Source organism: Hyperolius riggenbachi, chromosome 5 (genome assembly GCF_040937935.1).
Source record: "Hyperolius riggenbachi isolate aHypRig1 chromosome 5, aHypRig1.pri, whole genome shotgun sequence".
NCBI lineage: Eukaryota > Metazoa > Chordata > Amphibia > Anura > Hyperoliidae > Hyperolius > Hyperolius riggenbachi.
In genome coordinates this window covers 49,701,163-49,721,091 of record NC_090650.1, presented here as the reverse complement: position 1 = coordinate 49,721,091, position 19,929 = coordinate 49,701,163, and the positions used below count along the sequence as shown (strand labels likewise).

The 19,929-nt window shown below is 45.0% G+C and overlaps 1 protein-coding gene across 22 annotated transcripts in view; it reads right to left on the bottom strand.

Moving 5' to 3' along the window:
• The window catches only part of KIAA1217 (KIAA1217 ortholog), a 798,974-nt gene that overhangs the window by 59,486 nt on the left and 719,559 nt on the right, over positions 1-19,929 (bottom strand). For 19 of the 22 annotated variants that reach the window (XM_068235624.1, XM_068235630.1, XM_068235626.1 and 16 more), the window contains 7 exons: positions 13,658-13,782; positions 12,339-12,486; positions 8,440-8,890; positions 6,784-6,955; positions 5,245-5,375; positions 4,170-4,322; positions 1,481-1,600 (listed from right to left, as the gene is read on the bottom strand). In XM_068235624.1, the coding sequence (XP_068091725.1) occupies positions 1,481-1,600; positions 4,170-4,322; positions 5,245-5,375; positions 6,784-6,955; positions 8,440-8,890; positions 12,339-12,486; positions 13,658-13,782 (1,300 nt within the window). The remainder of the gene's footprint in view (positions 1-1,480; positions 1,601-4,169; positions 4,323-5,244; positions 5,376-6,783; positions 6,956-8,439; positions 8,891-12,338; positions 12,487-13,657; positions 13,783-19,929) is intronic. The other 3 variants (XM_068235623.1, XM_068235640.1, XM_068235642.1) reach the window with 1 other exon arrangement.

Below are 19,929 nucleotides of genomic sequence, written 5' to 3'. Positions count from 1 at the left end.
CACATTTTATATAAAATATTCCAAGTTCTTACTTTAATGTGCCCAAACTGAAGCTCGGGTACAAAATCACATACTTACCTAAAGGGAAGGTCTGAGGTGATTAAAAAACAAAAACCTACTTACCTTGGGGTTACTCCAGCCCCTTGCAGCCGTCCTGTGCCCTCGGTGCAGCTCTGCTAGCCCCCGGTGGCCCGGGGTCCCCTACGGTACAAGATGCCTACTTGCGCTTCAGCGTGCGGCTCACGGAGTCGCACTAAACGTCATCCGGACTATACTGCGCAGGTGCAGTAGTTTTGCGCCTGCTCAGTACAGTCTGGATGACGTCATTGCGACTCCGTGAGCTGCATGCTGAAGTGCAAGTAGAGGCTGAACTGGCGAGGTCGTCCTCTACACTGGAGGGGACCAGGAGTCACCGGAGCTGCGGCGAGGGCACAGGATGGTTGCTAGGGGCTGGAGGAAGCCCCAGGTAAATAGATTTTTGTTTTTTAAACACCTCAGACCTTCCCTTTAAAAAGAAGGAGGCCTCTGGATCCTATAGAGTCTTCCCACAGCGTCCTCTGGTCCCCCATTGTGACTCGCAGACCCTCCAAAGGTTACTGACAACGGCTTGTTGGTAACCTGATCAGGGACCTTGCTCCTCTTCAAGCAGAAGCGTGGTTGTAGTATGCCTGGACGAGTACGGCCACGTCTGTGCAGTATGCATGAGAAGCTCCACGGTTGCTAATCTGCAGCACAGCCGTGCTCGTGTTAGAGGAGGAGCGCTGACTCAATCAGCTGGAGGGTCCCAGGTAGCGGCGGAGGATCAGAGAACAGCATGAGAAGTCTCTGGAGGATCTAGAGCAGAGTTCCCCAACCCTGTACTCAAGGCCCACCAACAGTACAGGTTTTGCAGAAAACCACAAACATTCACAGGTGAGGTAATTAGTGTCTCAGCAGAGCTGATTAACTACCTCTGTGGATTTCCACAAAACATGCACTGTTGGTAGGGTTGAGGAACACTGATCTAGAGGCTTCCCTTTCCTTATTCTGGGTACACACGGTGTGTTACCGCATTCGATGCCCCACTCGATTCCCGGCCACTCGATTATTTCCGAGTAATCTACCGGCCGTGAATCGAGTGGGGTATCGAGTGTGGGAACATACCGTGTGTACCCAGCATTAGGCAAGTATGTGTTTCTGACCTGAGCTTTGGTTCTCTTTAATCCCGGCTGTGATTAGCTCTAATTAATATCTAGCTCTTAATGAGTTCAATGTAGCTGTAACCTGAGAAAGTATTTGAAGACCAGTCCTACACAAACCGAGAGCCCCTCCACGAGAGGTATGACTAAGAAAAGAAGTCCACACAGAGGAGGATGAGGAAAGGAAACATTAAATAAGGGGCCTGGATAGAGTTTGAAGAGTTAGTAGGAGTAGTTTAGTAGTACTGGGCTATTTAGTAGAAGCCAGGAGGGTTATAATTAGGCCTCACACACGGATTTACCTTTTTCTCCTTCGGTAGAGCTAAACCTGACGGTCTGAACTCTCTCTCATGTGTCTCTATTTTGGGGGTCTCATACTGCACCTTTGAGTTAATTTCCATTATGGAACACTTCTGGAAAGCCTAAAAGATGTAAAATGTGATTGATGAAGTACAGTGGGGGCTCAGACATGCTTATAATTGTAACTAAGGAGGTCGTTGCCTTTCATTCATTGTCTACCCATAACCTCATCAAGCTAGGAACTTCAAATGATATGTTACCTTCAGGTCACCACTCTAGCCGGTGATTCTCACAATGACCTCAATTCACTAAGATCATGCTGGAGATAATACGGCAAGAGAAAACGTACCACCACGCAGTGAGAGAGTTATCTTATCTCTTCATTCCTTAAGTTATTTCACACGCAGTTAATTAACAGCCTGTCTTTAACTTTAGAATTCTGGAGTTATTTTAAGGATTGAAGAGTTAACTTGAAGACAGAAGAGTTAACTTTAGGTTTGCCTGAGGTAAAATATTTCCTGAATACTACATGCCTCGTCACCATGGTGATAACTATAGAAAGGGTATTAAAGGTATTAACTATAGAAAGGAGATAAGCTTAGTGAATTGAGGCCAATGTCACACAAATGTTGTTGCCTCCATACAGAGGACCAGACTCTCCTGAACACTCCTGATATAGAACTAACACCTTGCAGAGAAGCAATTGGCCAGATTGACAGTCTACTACTGTCTGTATCTGAGGACCTCTCTTTTGTTTTAATGGAAATACAAGTTTTGCTAAAAAAAAAAAAAAAAAAAATGTATGACCTATAAATAAAAAGAAAAAAAAAACTGATTATGGAGATCTACAAAAGCTTTGAGATGGAGGAACCCTTAAAGGAAGCCTGAGATGTAAAACAAAAAAATATTTATACATGCTTGGGGCTTTCTCCAGCCACCTTGAGGCTGTTGGCTCCCTTGCTGTCCTACCGGCCTGCCTCGATGCTCCACTGGCCATCCAAGCATATCTTCCAATCGCTGCATGTCGCCACTTGTCCGTGCATTGTGCTCCCGTAGCTGGGAATGTGCTCTGCTTGCATAGTAGTACTGCCCAGTCGCAGAACACTCCCGGCAACAGGAGCATGATGGGTGTGCACTCAAGGCTGGGCCATGCATGTGCAGAACAAGGCCGACTTACCGGACAGCTAACAGAGGATCGAGGCAGCCCGAGAGGACGGCGTAGGAGCCAATGACCTGACGGAAGCCCCAGGTATGTATAATTTTTTTTTTTTTTTTCCGTCTCCGGTACACTTTAAAAGCATTGGTTATACTTTTACTTAATTGTGGTTACATTATTTTTAAAGCAAACCCAGGGTGAACCTCAGGTAAAAAAATGTGAATACTCCCTTAAAGAGAGGGAAGCCTCTGGATACTACAAAGGTTCCCCACACTGGCCTCCAATGTTGCCTGGTCCCCTCCTGCACAACGTGACAGCACACCTCTTCCTCCGAGACCACAGCCGCGCCTGCGCAGTAGCACAGAGCCACTCATGTGCAAGCGACGTCAGCTGACTGTGCAGGCGAGGCCGTGGTCACGCAGGCGCGGGACAGCTATGCTCATGCTTGGAGAAGAGCCCCGAGCTTGGTATCCCACAAGGTCTTATCAGATTCCTTTTGGCGGTCTGCGCTCAGCAACGGGGGAAACAAGGACAGTGTGGGGAAGCCTCCACAGCATCCAGAGTCTTCCCTCCTTAGGCAAGTATGTAACCTTTGCCCAGAGGTTCACCTCCGCTTTACTTTAAAGTGTGCTCTGAAAATAATACAGTATACTTGCATTACTGATTTAGGCCTTTAACAGAAAATAATAACAAGACTGTAGTGCTGGTCTATGCAGCAGTACTGGGACCTCACATACTCCTAAATCCTGCTCCTGCACTTAGATAAATGTGAAGTCTTGTGTGAATTTATACTGTCTGCCAATCCAGCATCTCATTAAATAAGGTTGCTTTTAAGATACTGACAAGTCACTCTGATTAAGTACAGTAAAAACTGGGCTAGTTTTAAACTTTTTGACTCCCTAAGCCAACTGTGTAGTACCTCCACCTCCTTCTGCAGCCCCCCTTCCATGTACAGCACCACCTCTCCTCTCCGATGTGTGGCCCTCTCCCATAAGCAGAGCCCTTCCCTGCAATGCAGCAAACTTTTCCCACGTGCATCCCATCTTCCATGTACAGCAGGACCCTTCTGCCATTGGCAGTCTCCCTTCATGTGCAGCTGCACTTCCACGTATAGCAGGGCTTTCTGCAATGTGCAGCTTCTTTATGTTAAGAAGCACCCTTTCCCATGTACAGCAGCCCCCTTCTCCATATACAGAAGCTCCCCTTTCCATGTACAGCCCTCCTCCTTTACACAGCAGCTCCCTCTTCTATGTGTAGTCAGCCACCTCTTCCAAATTCAGTAACATACAAAAGCCCTTATTCCATCCAACAAGTTTCAAGAAACGCACACACTGCAGCTAATTCACTATCAGATCAGGCACACAGCACCAGCTTTTACTGCACTTACTGAGGGTGATATGTCAGCATCCTACATAGAGCTAAATCAATAATGCAGGAATTACTATTCAGAGCCCTCTTCTAAGAAAGGTTAACCATACTTAAGCATAAATACACCAACACTTGAAGTATCATTCTAGCTGAAGTATTAGAGATACCTGTAGCTCTGCCATGATCCTCTCCCCCTCCTCCTCTTCTTCATCATCATCATCTTTCTCAGCAGATGAGATGATGGAAGTCACCGCGAAGGTCCCACCCTGGTTCTCTGTTTCTGCTTTTACTGTTTTTGATGGAGGGACCTCTTCAGAGTCCTGTATAGATAAAAAGCAAAATAAATATTACATTCAGAATAAAAATCAAAGGAAGCAGCCCAGCATGTATGAAGGTTACAATCTATTTGTCCCAGGTTAGTTTTTACAACATGTATGCATACAGTATACGGCTGTTGTTGGAGAAAGGTGCGATTGACAATATGAGGTCAACAATCTCCTTGCAGGTGCTATGTGTTTTCTTAACAATTATCGTATGAGAGATAGATAATTTGACATACTGAATTCGAACACCTGAATACTCCCGACCGCCACTGTTCAACAACCAAACAAGCAGACAGGGTCAGGAGGAGGGCAGTGAACTCCTCCTGACCCTGTCCGCTCATTCGGGAGCTGAACAGTGGCAGTCAGAAGTACTCAGGTGTTTAAATTCACCATGTCCAATTTGAACAACAATAATTCAGGGATACTCCTGTAACTAAGGTCTTTTCTTTTTCTGCATTAAATCTTGATTGTGGTTCAGTGTAAATTTCTAGTTCTACTTTGTTTGCAATGCCTTTATTAACACAGAATACCGTCACCCAAACCGATCACCACCCATAATGTAGTAACCAAGCAGCTCAGGGTGACCATAACTACTAGGAATGTATAGGGGGATAAAAGGAACCAAAAAGCCCTCCTACTAAAAAAGCAAAGCTTGGTGTAATTGCCTTCTTAAAACAGAAGGAAATTTGCAATAATTCAGTTATACATGAACATTTGTGGTTACCCACAATGCACTACTACTAAATATGCAAATTATCCCTTTTCGCCCTTGTTAAGCCAAGCAAGCATCCAGAACCGCTGGTGTATAGCAAGCCTATAGCTTTAAGTTTTACACCCATAATGTCAATCAGTGAGCGTATCCTGTGTGTACACAGCCTGAATGGGCATTGTGTGGTCCCCAGAATGGTGGGGCTCTTACCTTGCTATCCTTTAGCTCTGTGCTCCATGCACTGCTCAGGCCGGCCCCTGGTGGGTAAAACCGGCGGGGAGGCGGCGGAGGAGGAGACTTTGTTAATTTATCACTTTCTTTTTCACTTTCCTGGATACTTTCTGCAATATGACAAAAAAAAAAAAAAAAACCTTATAGTGACATACTATATACACACATGTTAAAATGTTTCTGTTAAATTCACCACAATGCGATGAAAACAATCAGTTGTACAGAAAAAGCAAAAGGATTTTAATCGACTGAGAAATGTATTAGAATTTCCTGTTTTCATTTCTTTTCCTTATTTTGAGATTCGGTCGTGTTGGAAAATTCAGAAATTGTATGGTGTGTGATGGATTATATCACACCAATGCTTTCTGTTATTTGCATGCTGGGATAAGCTTGTTACTGTAGATATACAATATAATAAAATGTTTCCCACAATCCCGCTGGCACTGCACAGTTCCTGCAGTTAGATAAAGGCACCCAGACCAGATAAAAAGAAAAAGTGAATTGGGGAACTTCTTTTAGAAAAGGGGGTTAGATATATTTTTGGGGCACTATTTTTTGCAATTTTTATTTTTGGATTTTACACACCCCTTTAAAGGACAACTGAGATGACATGTGACATGATGAGACAGACATGCGTATGTACAGTGCCAAGCACATAAATGACTATGCGGTGTTCCTTTTTTTCTTTGTCTGTCAGAAAGAGTTAAAAATCTGGTATGCAAGTGACAGTTTCTGTCTGGGTCAGGAATGGGTCGGACTATAGCATTACCCTCACTAATAAGGAATTACAACCATAAAACACTTTCCTAGCAGAAAATGTCTTCTAAAAGCAGGAAAGAGATAAAAACAATCAATAGTTCATAGATTTTAACTCTGGCATTCTTCAATAAATGTGTCATGGAGCAGAGAAAATAAAACAGTAAAAACTTGATTTAACTATAAAAAATCATTTTTAGGAGAAAAAGAAAGATACAATTTAATATCTCATCAGTTTATTTTCACCTTGGATGTCCTTTAAGTGTTTCAGGTGCAGCTGCTGGTAACAGAGACAAATCTAAACCTTGTTGTTGGTCATTTATCTCCCCTTTCAGCCACAGTGCAAGTCAACGTTGCTTCCGCCCACTGTTACCACTACGCTGCCTGATTGCTATAATTCAACTATTTGTTCATTACTTTTTGAAAAAATAAAATAGGGATCCACCCCCAGATCACTGGTCTTTATAAATAAGTTCCTTGGGCCACATGCTTTGAACACAGGGAGGAGGAAGTCGACAATGGGGATATATGGACTGCTCTTATGATGTACAGTATTCCCAGTGCTAGAAGCCTAACAGATATAAATAATAGGCCTACAACACAATAGGGCATGATGTTTTCACAAAGCCCAAAGACGCAATGTGAAAAGCATGCTGGGAACTGACCAAATAACCACTTACAGACGGCTGAGATCTCACATCACTGGACTTCTGACACATTTATATCAGTCACATGATGGCTGTACCTTATCAGAGCTCTTACCGCTGACTTCTAGCTTCTCGCTAGTTTCCACTTTTGGAGTGTGAGGTGGCATCTCCAGGCTGGGGATGGATTTCATGATGTTGGCTTGTGCCTCTTCCAACATCTTCTCAAACTCCTTTCCATTATAATGGTCCAGATTCTGCCTCTTCTCTTCAAACTTTCTCTCGGCTTCCTGAAGGAGGGACACAATAAGCGCCAGTGAACCAGGCTTCTGACGGAAGCAATAGTAAAGCAATCACCGGAAACTCAACATGATGAGATACTCGTAAATGTGCATCCATAGCATTTATCCTAATAAGGATTCTCCTGGAATCCCATCAACTTATTTTGATTCAAAAAGATATAATATAGGTTGGCACGTATGACGGAGTCCACTCTGCTTTTTATGATTACGGAGTTCATAAACACGAATCATGTATCTATCAAACATTTATCCTTACCCCTTGCTTCTTCCCTCCTGCCAGAAGTGCTTGTCACAGTCGCACAGACGTTATCTGACCTCTTATCAGGTATCAGTGAGAGAATAAGCAATACATAGCACTGCAGTCCATTCATCCCCAATGTAGAGACACTGGGAGTTACAATATTGTGTTACAGACTAACCAGCAAGCTCATGGTGAACCAGAACTCATTGGAGTGTGTGATGGGCTACAATGGTCCTAAAAGCCCCCTTACTAAAATACTAAGGAAAACAAAAGTTTTCTTTCTTAAAACAGAAAGAATTTGCGATAATTCAGGTTGGAGTGAGCTTGAGATGTCTCCCAGTGCATCACTGCTGAATATATGCAAATTAACCAATGTTGCCCTTAGAAGCTAAACACACCTCCAGGTTGAACTCGATGGACGTATGTCTTTTTTCAACCAAAATAACTATGTAAGAACCGCAATCATTGCATTCCAGCGGTTCTGGAGGTGTGTTTAGCTTCTAAGGGCAACAATAGTTAATTTGCATATATTCAGCAATATTGTGTTACTAAACTATTATAACAAGGATATGTACTATCTCTATACACATATACTGTACTAGGTGTCACTTGATAATAAAACGATAATTATTTACACGCTAGACATTGAAAATAAAGAATTGTTAATTGAACCACAAAGTCACGAATGGGGATGTGCTAGAATCTGAATTCTGTGATAGTGATATTTTACCTGTCAGGAAGATGCATTTGTGTCTCAGCCTCCCTTTAAAGCTACCTTATGTGCTGTTCGGGGAAAAAAAACCTCCTAGTTTGCTCAACAGCCCCACTAAGGAGACTTGGGATTAGCAAATCAAAGCTTCTGTTAACTGACCCTGTTATCCAGCAGTGATTGGTTGTCCCCAACTTCTGTTTCCTGGGCAGGGCTCATTAGTATCTTTGGAGCTTTTTACACTAATTATTGCAATTATTCCTAATAACAGGTACTCATAAAACTTAAATGAAAAAGTGTTGAGACAAATGCACAAATCAAAGCTATAAAAATTTGACCATTTGTGTGCTGCGCGAGATCCTGTGTTACCATTGCTGGGCTTAGGCTGTCAGGCTACACAGCCTGACACTTTGGGGTCCTTCCAGCCTAACACAAAGCTTAAGTTTGTAAAGACAGTACAGCTAAACATCAGGACAAACAGCCATCCTAGCAAGTGAAGCGTTGCCACAGAGACCTCAGTACCTCTATAGACACAGCTCGGTTCCTGTAACCCACGTGCTGAATTTCCTCAATGAACAGGCTTTGCGCATTAGATCCATTCTGTTGTGTGGTTTGCTCTTGAGCAGTCTGTAAATTTGCCGAATGATGATTGGCTGACAGTTCAGTCACATGACCAGTCTGATTACTGGAGTTGAGGATCAGGTTTATGAGTGCAGAAGACTGCTGTGACTGATGCATGTGGACAGGTGAGCTCTGCACTTGGTGAACTTTGACTCCAGCCGATAACGGGACCACCTCGGACTTCACAGACACGGTCTGGGACTCCAATCCCTCAGTCTGTATCGGCTGGAGGTACGCATGGCTCTTCTCCTCCCTGTGTTGGATGGCCTCTGTGTCCGTCACTCTCTCTGTGATGATGAACTGGTTATTCTGATTGAAGTCCACAACTTTAGAAGGTCCATCAGAAACTTGTCTAAGAAGGTTGCAAAAGAGAAGAAGTTACCGTGAGGTTAAAACCTAGCTCAACCACACTGTTATTACATAGTGTACAACCATAGGCACTCTGCACACATATAAACCTCTGCCTCTAATCAGTTAACGTTTTCTCCTAGGAGATAATTTTTCATCCTCTCTTTAAAATCGTTCTGCACTTTGAAAATGAAAAACTGCTAAAAAGTTGGTACAAAGGTACTATTAAAATTATTTTGAGTATTTTCTTGCTTGCTGGTGACTTAAAAGTGTACTTGAAGCAAATTAGAAAAAAAAGTTAGATGTTTACTTTAGAGGGAGGCCTCCGAGTGATCCAGAGGTTTCCTCCACCCCTCTTGAAATCACTGTTCCAGTGCTGGGACCCTCTAGACCAGGGGTGTCAAACTCAAATACAAAGTGGGCCAAAATTGTACACTGGGAACTTGTCACGGGCCAACCTCGGTGTCTACTGGCGACCTTCCTCTCTTATAATTGTATAGCTGAAAGAACTGACAGACTCCGGCACTCCTCATAGAATCCTCTTTTATTGAAGCCACAAAGCACAGGTACAAACGAAAGCCCCTATGTCTACAGCTGTTTCATGTGTAACCACGCCTCTTCAGGACACGTGGGTCCTCTCTTATAATGTTCTCACATGTCAAATGGCCCCCCTCCAAGTCCTAAACAGTGCCCTGGTGTCTAGTGGTCCTCCCTCCCCTATACAGTTCCCTGGTTTCTAGAGGCCCCTACCCTATACAGTTCTGTAGTGTTTAGTGCTTTCCCCCTACCTCGCCCATATGGCTTCACCTCCAATGTAGTTTACCTGGTAGTCTAGAGTAGGCCAAACATAATGCAAAGTGGGGAAACCAATTGAGGGCCAAATTTAATGGCTCTGAGGGCCAGATTTGGCCCACAGGCCTGAGTTTGACATGTATGCTCTACACCTACTTGCATGCAGATGTAAGATGGCCCGCACTTGCACAGTAGCCTTGTGCAAGGTTTTTCCTTCCATGCTACTTAAAGTTAAAGATTGAGATGCATAGCCAAGATGCAAAAGCCACATCAATGCGATACATAAAGTCCAGGATAGGCTAGCACACCAAAAGTATTTCCAGGATTACTTCTTCCTTAATGCATGTGTCAACACGAGATTTGACAATTGTTTCGGGGGCACGGAGGGTCCTCTTCATTAGAAAGAGCAGACATATGCCTGCTCTTTCTAATGAAGAGGACCCTCCGTCGTGGCCTCAAAACAATTGTCAAATCTCGTGTTGACACATGCATTAACCTTTTCGGGACCGGCCGCGATGGCTGCTGATCACTCGGGGGAGATGTCGGCTGCCATATGACAGCTTAATCTCCCCCTCCGGGTGCGCACGATCGCGTCGGGAGCGGAAACTGCGGGCCGCCGTAGATCCTACGCCGCATCAGGCTAGAACAGCCACAAGTGCGGCGTAGAATCTAATGCACGCGGTCCCGAAAAGGTTAAGGAATAAATAATCCTGGAAATACTTTTGGTGTGCTAGCCTATCTTGGACTTTATCCATGCTACTGTGCAGACAGTCAGTGCACCGGCGATGTGCGGCCACAATCGTTAAGGACTGGAGAGTGGCCGCAAAGAAGAGGCTCCCAACGACCAGTGGCGGGCTCAAGAAGGATCAGAGAAGATTCTGGAGGAACTACCAGCAACACTAGAATGCTTTTCAAAGCACAGCCAGCGTGAAAAAATATCTTTGTTTACCATCTGTTTTGTAACATTTTTGTGTCAGTATTGAGGGGAGCAGTAATCTGGCTGTAAACTGTTTACTTTAAACTGTGTGGCAGAGAGAGACACACATAGACAGAGCTTCAGCTGATTATTATTTACACACATTTGAAGCTATATTTCTACTTTCTATCATTGTGAGCAGATTCCAGTCACAGTATTAGAGCCAGTGAAGATTGTTTCTGTATGCTGGATGTGTTGGACAAAGTCCTCTGTAGTAATGCCCACAGTGAGAACCGCTCTCTGTAAATGTCATTTTCTTCATATAAAACATGAAAAAAAGCCTTTGTATTGCTATTTGCTAATAATCACTGGAAATATATATGGCATTTAGAATTTTAGTTAACTTTGATAGTTGTCCTTTAACTGCAGCTGCTTGTGTCTCTGAATGAGCTGTCTGCACCGAGATCAGAGGAAATTTATCTTGTGCAGCATAAACATTCATAATTGTGTGTGAAACCTGATACTGCAGCTTTTCATATAACTCTGTAGTCTCTGATTATTGATAGTGTTTCTTTAAAGGGATACTGTAGGGGGTCGGGGTTAAATGAGTTGAACTTACCAGGGGCTTCTAATGGTCCCCCGCAGACATCCTGTGCCCGCGCAGCCACTCACCGATGCTCCGGCCCCGCCTCCGGTTCATTTCTGGAATTTCAGACTTTAAAGTCTGAAAACCACTGTGCCTGCGTGGCCGTGTCCTCGTTCCCACTGATGTCACCAGGAGCGTACTGCGCAGTCGCAGACCATACTGGGCCTGCGCCGCGCGCTCCTGGTGCCATCAGCGGGAGTGAGGACACGGCAACGCAGGCGAAGTGGTTTTCAGACTTTAAAGCCTTAAATGCCAGAAGTGAACCGGAGGCGGGACTGGAGCATCGGTGAGTAGCTGTGCGGGCACAGGATGTCTGCGGGGGAACATTAGAAGCCCCGGGTAAGTTCAGCTCATTTTTCCCCGACCTCCCTACAGTATCCCTTTAAGGCCCTCTGCCAGAGATTGCAAATCACTATAAAAAATGCTAGCATTTTTTTTAGAGTGATTTTGTCAGTAATAACAACAATTTCAGGGAATGTAATTTTGGCCCTGGATGGCATTCCCTGAATGAAATTGCTCCAAAACTGATGCATGCTCCTGTCAAATCAGCCACAGAGTTACATTGGCTAAACGCTTTTGAAATCCTCTGCAATTCCTAGAAAGCAAAAATCACAGCTTTCTATACGATAACAAAAGTGAAAGTAGTCTTTTTGTTTTGTGTGTTTTATTTTTTCTTACAGTTTTTCAATGAATAATCTTTGCTGTTTGTCACAGCAAAGATTATTCATAAATCCAACACTTAAATTAGAGAATAGAACATGTTCACCAATCTGTCCTGTAACTGCCAATCACGGGGGTGAGCACATGTGCACACACACATGCTGCGCACCAAAAGCCAAAGGCAATCATCTACGCCCCTGGGATGGGAAGAGTACTCCCACGGGGTGTAGATATACTGATCTCGGCTACTGGTTAATCTATTATACAACTCTTACAGTTATACTACCACCCATTATCTATACTGGCAATGGCCTCCACAGACATATCACTGTAGCACTGTAGACTATGGCATGTGCCCATTAGCTATGCCAACCATCTGCTTTAGGTCAACAATACAGCTAACAGAGATACAGCAGAGTTCAGGCTTCTATGTGTCACCTTCTTAGGGATGATAGTGCATCGGTCATGTTTCGGATTCTCTTCAGCAAGCTGTCCAGCTTGTGGGGTTCCTCTTTTAGGAAACGGACAGCCTCCACTTCCACCCGCAGCACTGCTCTCATTTTATTCTGCAAGTATGGAAACTCCCCTGAAAATGAGACAAGTGGGCGGTTCATAGATTGCTCTACACATAACATACATAATGAAATACTTTATTAAAGACCATGTGTGAGAGGTGGTCAAAAGTAAGATGATATATACATATGCAGGTAGTCCCTGGCTTACGAACATCCCGAAAATGGGAACAAGTAAAAAAAAAAAAAAAATCCAAAAAGATTGAGAAAATTGATTTTAAAAATTCAAAGAAAAATTGGTTCTCGGTAAAATTACATCTTGCTGTGGTACACTACACTATATAGTGAGTTTCAAGTTCTGCGCACCGATTTTATACATTTTAAAATGCAAACATGTGACCCAGCGCTGGAACCTTCTGGAAGTTTGCATGGATTACATGAAATCCATTCAATTTCAAAAACATAATATGTATAATCGTAATTGCACAATTTCACATGAAAAGCTGCATGGGGGGGGGGGGGGGGGGCAGGGGTGACCGGTGATGGGCAGAGGTGTTACAGAGGGACACAGTGGGGGCAGACGTCACACAGAGGGGGACACTGAGGGAACAGAAGGACAGGGGTGAAGTGGAGGGGGGGGGGGGGGTGGCAGAGGAGATACAAGGGACAGAAATGGCACAGTGTTCCAACTTAAACATAGATTTAGGGAGGGAACCTACAGTCCCTATCCGGTTTGGAAATAACTGGGAATATATATATATTATTTTTTACTGAGAGGAGTGCAATTCCCCTTAGGGTAATAGATTGAGCTTATTTTCGGTACATTTTCATTTCTAGTGAAGGCCGCGGTACATTGAAGGGTAATACAGCAATCATAGAACACAATAACAAAATAATTCCCAGAAGATTACTGCAACGTGCACAAGTAATCCCTGATAAAGGTGTGAACTACTCAACCACAAAATTATAGAACTAACTGAAGCTGTAATGCCCTCCTCGCCAGTCTCATTCAAAATAAATTCTTCAGCTAACCAATATCTACAAGGAAAGAGTATGGGGCAGCAAGTGCTCCAAAATATTAGCCCTCCACGCCTGATCCACTGTATGTACGCGAGTATAAGTCTAGAAATTTAGGTCTGATTCACTTCATAAAAGTATAGGGGTCGACTTATACACGAGTCACTGGCAAAACTGAGTAATGTGTGTTCTAATAGTGACGTTCCCATTTGCAACAATTTGTAATACCTTTTAGGTTAGATACAGACTCTCCGATCTGCCGCAGGGCAAACGCTCGATCTTCCACATCCTTTAGCGTAACAAATCTACTGGAGGAATCCTTCTTCACATCTTCCACAAAAGTCTCCAAATCACTGGAGGGGAAACACACACAATCAGACGAGGCAGTGAGAGGACAACTACAGGAGATGCTTCATAAATATTTAAACAAGTTTACAGCAAACCTGAAGTGAAAATAAAAATGAAACTAATATGCGTAAAAGTTGTTTTTTGTATTTTCTTGCTTGCTGATAACTCAAAGAGGCAAATTAGAAAAAAAAGTTAGATACTTACCTAATTAGCGGAAGCCTCCGAGTGATCCAGAGGCTTCCTCCACCCCCCTTGAAGGTCGTTGTTCCAGTGCTGTGACCCTCTACCGGGGGTCCCCAAACTTTTTCGGTCAAGGGCCGGGTCAACATACTTCAGACTGCATATATAAAATGATGTTGAAAAACATTACATTGAATCAGGTATTGCTTCCTCCCCAATCATGCCCGGAGGAGACCTCCCAGCAGCAGCCATTCATCATGCAGCCCCCCGAAGAACGTCTTTGTGCACCAGACAGTGAAGCCTACCCAGGTGACAACCTGCCAACCAGTTATACAGCAGTGTCACCTGATGCAGAATTGGATTGGAAGTCAGCGAATGACTGCTCTCTGGCTTCTACAGTATGTGGATGGGTGGTGCCAGCACTGGTTTTCTATATTCGAGCAGCCGATATTTAAAAGGTACAGTGGGCTGCATCTATAAGTTATACACTTTGTGTTGGAGACCAGGGAAAAAGACTCGGCGGGCCGCATTCGGCCCGTGGGCCTTAGTTTGAGGACCACCGCTCTAGACCATAGGTGCCCAATAGGTCGATTTCGGATCGCGATCTACCGGTAGATTGCAACCACCTATTTGGTAGATCGCGGTTTTGGCCGCTGGCCAATAGGAAACAGGGGAGGCGAGGCGTGGCGCGGCTGAAGAGAAACCAGGGGAGGTTCCTGTGAATTTTATAAAGGAAAAGCAGAAAATCCTATTCTAGGCAGTGGCCATCTTGCCAAGCTAATGCTGATGACTTATCCTCCCTGACCCTTGTTTTCCCCCTCCCTTCTCTTGCTCACTGTGTATTCATTAGCTGCCCTCCTCCCAGAGTCTTCAGACACTCCCACTGAGGTGTATACTAACAACTGCACTGTCTTTTTTTATTTTTTTATTTACACATCCAGTCACTGAGTCACCTCAGCAATGCTTGTAAACACAAGTGATCAGAGGGAGTTTCTGATAAGCAGCTAGGCAGGGAAATAAATGGAAGAGGAGGAATATATTATAGATAAAAATAACTCCCAGCATTTAACTCTTTGGCACTGTTTGGCACTAGGGTCAGAGCTCCTAAAGTATGTGATAACTACAAACCATAACAGCAGAAAAGGTTTTGCACGTTTTAAATGCAGGATTAGCATCTTTATCACTTAAAACACTCAGACCGGTGGCTGTTGAAATTTGATTTTTATGGTGACAATACCGCTTTACAGGGAACTGGTTAGGGTAACAAAGAAAACCATAGAGAACAAAACACAGAGAATCATATAGAATAAAACATCCATTGAAAGACCAACTTTCTACTGATGACTTAGAGCGGGCATGTCCAAAGTCTGGCCCGGGGGCTAAATGTGGCCCCACTAAGCCTTTTCTGGTGGCCCCTAAAGCTCTCTGAAGTTGTTCATTCCATGTAGTTCACAGGCCACAGCTGCGGTGTCGAATGCAGGGGCCACCTTGTGTCGCTGCAAGTTATCAGCCACCACTGTAGCAGTAGCAGCCACTGATTAGCAGCTGCCACTGTGCCAGCAGAAATAACAGCCACTGATTAGCAGCCGCCACTATGCCAGAAGCAGTAACAGCTACTGATTAGCAGCTGCTACTGTGCCAGCAGCCATAGCAGCCACTGATTAGCAGTCGCCACTATGCCATCATCACTAACAGCCACTGATTAGCAGCTGCCACTATGCCAGAAGCAGGGGCGTACCTAGAAATCCCCGGGCCCCCCTGCAAAAAAAAATCCGCCCCCCCCCCGCCCCCCAGGGCCCGCTCAGGGACTTTTGGGGGGCAGGAGGGGTCGCAGCCTAAGAGGAGAGTATGGCAGATCGGTGGGGAGGGAGGAAATCCCCCCCCCCCTCACCTCGGGCTCCCCTCTCAGCGCTCCCCTCCTGCAATCAATCATTGGTAGCAGCGGCGGCGGCAGGCTGAATACATTACCTCCTTCTCGCTGGAGGTCTTCCGTTCTCTAAGAGCAACTTCCTGTTTACACAGGAAGTTGCATGAAGAGATCGGAAGACCTACAGCGAGGAGGTGGTAATGTATTCAGCCTGCCGCCGCCGCCCGCTGCCACCAATGATTGATTGCAGAAGGGGAGCGCTGAGAGGAGAGCCCGAGGTGAGGGGGGGGGAATGTCCCCCCTCCCCACCGATCTGCCACACTCTCCTCCTAGGCTGCGACCCCTCCTGCCCCCCAAAAGTCCCTGAGCGGGCCCTAGGCCCCCCCCACCCCCCGCGACGGCAGGGGTTGCAACCCCTATTGTTATGCCAGTGGCCAGCAGCAGTAACAACCACTGATTAGCAGCTGCCACTGTGCTAACTGCACATGTTATATGGGTTATTTTCTGTGGAAAGGTTTTATTTAACAATATATCACAGGCATATTTCAGTTTAATCAACACAAATATTCCACTTTTTTTTTTTTTTTTTAATCATTTCGCTAGTTCGGCCTCCTAGCACTCTGAAGAACGAATATATGGCCCTTAGCCTGAAAAGTTTGGACATCCCTGAATTGGAGCATTGTGCTAACTCATATGTACTGGCTAATGATACTTGCTGGCAGTACAGCATGAATAAATACGTATAGCTGGATAAGCTATGCAGGTGTGTCCCCAGTTCATCCACTGCCTGCAATGCCCCAAGGGCAGTCTGCTTGTGCACACGTTTGATCGTTGTGTTATGCCTGGCCCCCAATAACGTCAGCCTAATGCTGACTCTGTGAGATGAAGCTTTGCCAGGAAGGGATGCATATTAAGCTCACAGCTTTCTGTGCTTGGCGGTATTTGGCAAAGTCTTTGAATATATTTATAAAGTCACAGCAAGCTCCTGCGTCTGTATTTTACATTCTGACTTGTCACAGCAGCAAGGGAGAGTAAAGTTAGTCACGGGAACTATCAGCAAAGCCCAGATGTAGGAAAATGCATAAAAAATAACATATTTTCCAATCTCGTTCAGCCCCAGCTGCCTCTTCCACCTGACTGCACAAATCACATCTTCTACGGGTCGAGCACCCCATCATTCAGAGCAGGCTGGCGGGGGAAACTTGTAGTGTAACTCTACACTGAGCTGTTTCTATTGGGGCCAGGGGGAGACACGGAACTGATCTAACTGCATCCTGCAACTGCTATCCACAAGCTACAGGACACATTTCCTTGATAAAGCAATCTGACCGGAACTGCTATCGTTTTTAAAGGACACCTGAAGTGGGAAGGATATGGACAGGGCTGCCTTCAGGTGGGTATTGCCAGTAGCCCTGTATGGGGCCCAAGTAGTCTGGGGCCTGACCATGAACAGCATCAGCCAGCGCCGTCTCTGATCTTCATACGCTGCGGCATAGGAGTCCTCTGTGAAAGTCAGAGCTCGGCACTGCCTGCTGCTGCCACGCCCCCCCCTCTCTCAAGACTGTCTATCTCTGACACACAGCCTCTTGCAGTGCCACGAGACTTGAACCAGGAAGGCTGCTGCAGACTGGCACATGGGAAGGGACGTTTGACATGGAGAGCCCTGTTATCGGCACATATTTCACACACGGAGCTCTTCCCTGTTCTCCCTACAGGCCAGCTGGAGTCTGTAGGGAAGAGAATGATGATAGCTCAGTGTTCTCCCCAGAATGTTTTTCCAGCCGGGTGGCATGAAAAAGTAGCCGTGTGGGGCAATATGAGAGAATGCAGGGCCGATGCTTCTGTGTGCAACTCTGCTTACAGAATAGGAGGAGGTGATCCAATGACAGCTGGGTGCTCACCAAAACTAGCCGGGTGCACCCAGCTAAAAGAGCCTGGGGAGAACACTGTAGCTGCAGTCAGATAGCAGGACTATAAACCTCTGTGTGAGCTCTGCCCTGCAATCACTGGCCAGGGACAGAGGCTCTAAATGTTTATCACTTGACACAGGGGGCCAGGGAAGGGAATACATAGGGAGGAGCGCCTGGCAGTGGAGAAGACACGCAGCGGTGGATAGGTGAGTATAAACTCTGCTGCCTACACTCTGCAGGGCCTGGAAGACCCGGGGGCCCGGGCAGGCAGTGTGTAGAACACAGATATAACCTGTGCCTAAAGTGTGGACAGAATTGATCCCTCTCAGACCAGGTTTGATCTGGTAGGGATCTATCTGTTGGTTTATCTATCTATAATTGTACAGTCACATTATGCAGCCTGGAACCTCACCATGCACTGCAATCAGAAATGGTTCTGCTGTAATAAATCTTATCTCAATCAGACTGGCTCTATTTGGTACGTTGCTGAGAAGGAAGCTTGTCATCTCCCCTCCCACATTCCTGCTCCTCACTGATTGGCTGAGGGCAGTGTGAAGCCACTGAAATCTGATCTTGCTGTGCTCACGTTTACAAAGCAAGCTAGCTATGACAGTGCAGATTCTAGGAGAAAAAAAAGTAAGGGAGGAATTGACATCAGTATTGGCTTCAGTCAGAAGGAATCAAGATGGGAAATGCCAGGAACAGAATTCTCTTTATTTACTATATAAAATTCACTGAAATCAAAACATTCACAGTACGGTACATCTGTTATGTAAGTAGAACAAGTAGTCATCTACTTATAGTGTACTGGTTAAGGGCACCACCTTGTACTGGTTAAGGGCACCGCCTTTGACATGGGAGACCAGGGTTCTAATCCTGGCTAGGGTCAGTACCTATTCAGTAAGGAGTTCAAGGCAAGACTCCCTAACACTGCAGGGTGGCCTCTTCAGCGCGTCCCACTGGCTGCAGCAAAGCGAGTCCCACAGGAGAAAAGTGCTATACAAATGTTTGAATTATTATTATATATGGTTTATTTCCCTGGTATAGTATGACTGACCCTGCTGCTTTAAGAAAACAAGTCATAAATAATCTGGTGAGAAGCAGATAGAAATGGATTTAGCAGCTGATTGATTTCTCTTGGACGATCCCCAGCTGTTGCTTTTGGGAACACTCCGTAAAGTGTGCTCGGAAGGCGAGAAACAGCTGCTGAGGTTTCATAGGTGCTGAAACTGCCATCAATGGAAATGGAATAGCTGAGAATAAAATAATAAGGAGGAGAAAAAGAAAAAGCTAAAACGGAACATTTCTATAAAGCCGTCAGCACGGCGCAGACTGCGGTGATTGTGGATGTAGAGCGCGAGCCCCGAGAGCGGGCTGTAAATACGCACACATTATACGTCTCCCGTGACAAATATCTCCTCTGCAAGAGCGGAATCGGGAATATAAAACTGCAAGACGACTACGGCAGGAGGGGGCGGCGGCAAAGGAGCGGGGGGAGGAGGGACACTTGCTAAATCTTCTTTATGAGATACAGCAAAGCTAATATCATCATATGGAACAGATACTGCTAGTTAGAACATTATTTTCCACTAATTACCACTGTACTGTTATTATTACTGCAATTATTCTTTATTAAAACCTAACTTTAGAATACATTTCGTACCTCATTCTTACACATTGTAATAATACATGTGTATGTGTGTATGTGTGTGTGTGTGTGTGTGTGTGTGTGTGTGTGTGTGTGTGTGTGTGTGTGTGTGTGTGTGTGTGTGTGTGTGTGTGTGTGTGTGTGTGTGTGTGTGTGTGTGTGTGTGTGTGTGTGTGTGTATAATACATATTCCTTCTTACAAATGGCCAAATACATTAAAGAGCAGCTTACTACATAATTTGTACATCTATTCCCCTCTGCTCAGTATGTAGTAAATAATGCATATCAACTTTAAGCTTATATTTAATTTCCCATTTTTATAACTGCAATTCAAAAAAATGCATTTATGCAAATTACGCATAAGACATTTAATTGCTGCATTGTGTAAAATGTAAGCGTACAGCGTACAGCTATTATGGTTCACAGGTGGCCCTCACAGCAAAACGCTTGCAATAACGAAGAGCAGCACGCTGGCGTAGTGGTTAGAGCAGCACGCTGGCGTAGTGGTTAGAGCAGCACGGTGGCGTAGTGGTTAGAGCAGCACGGT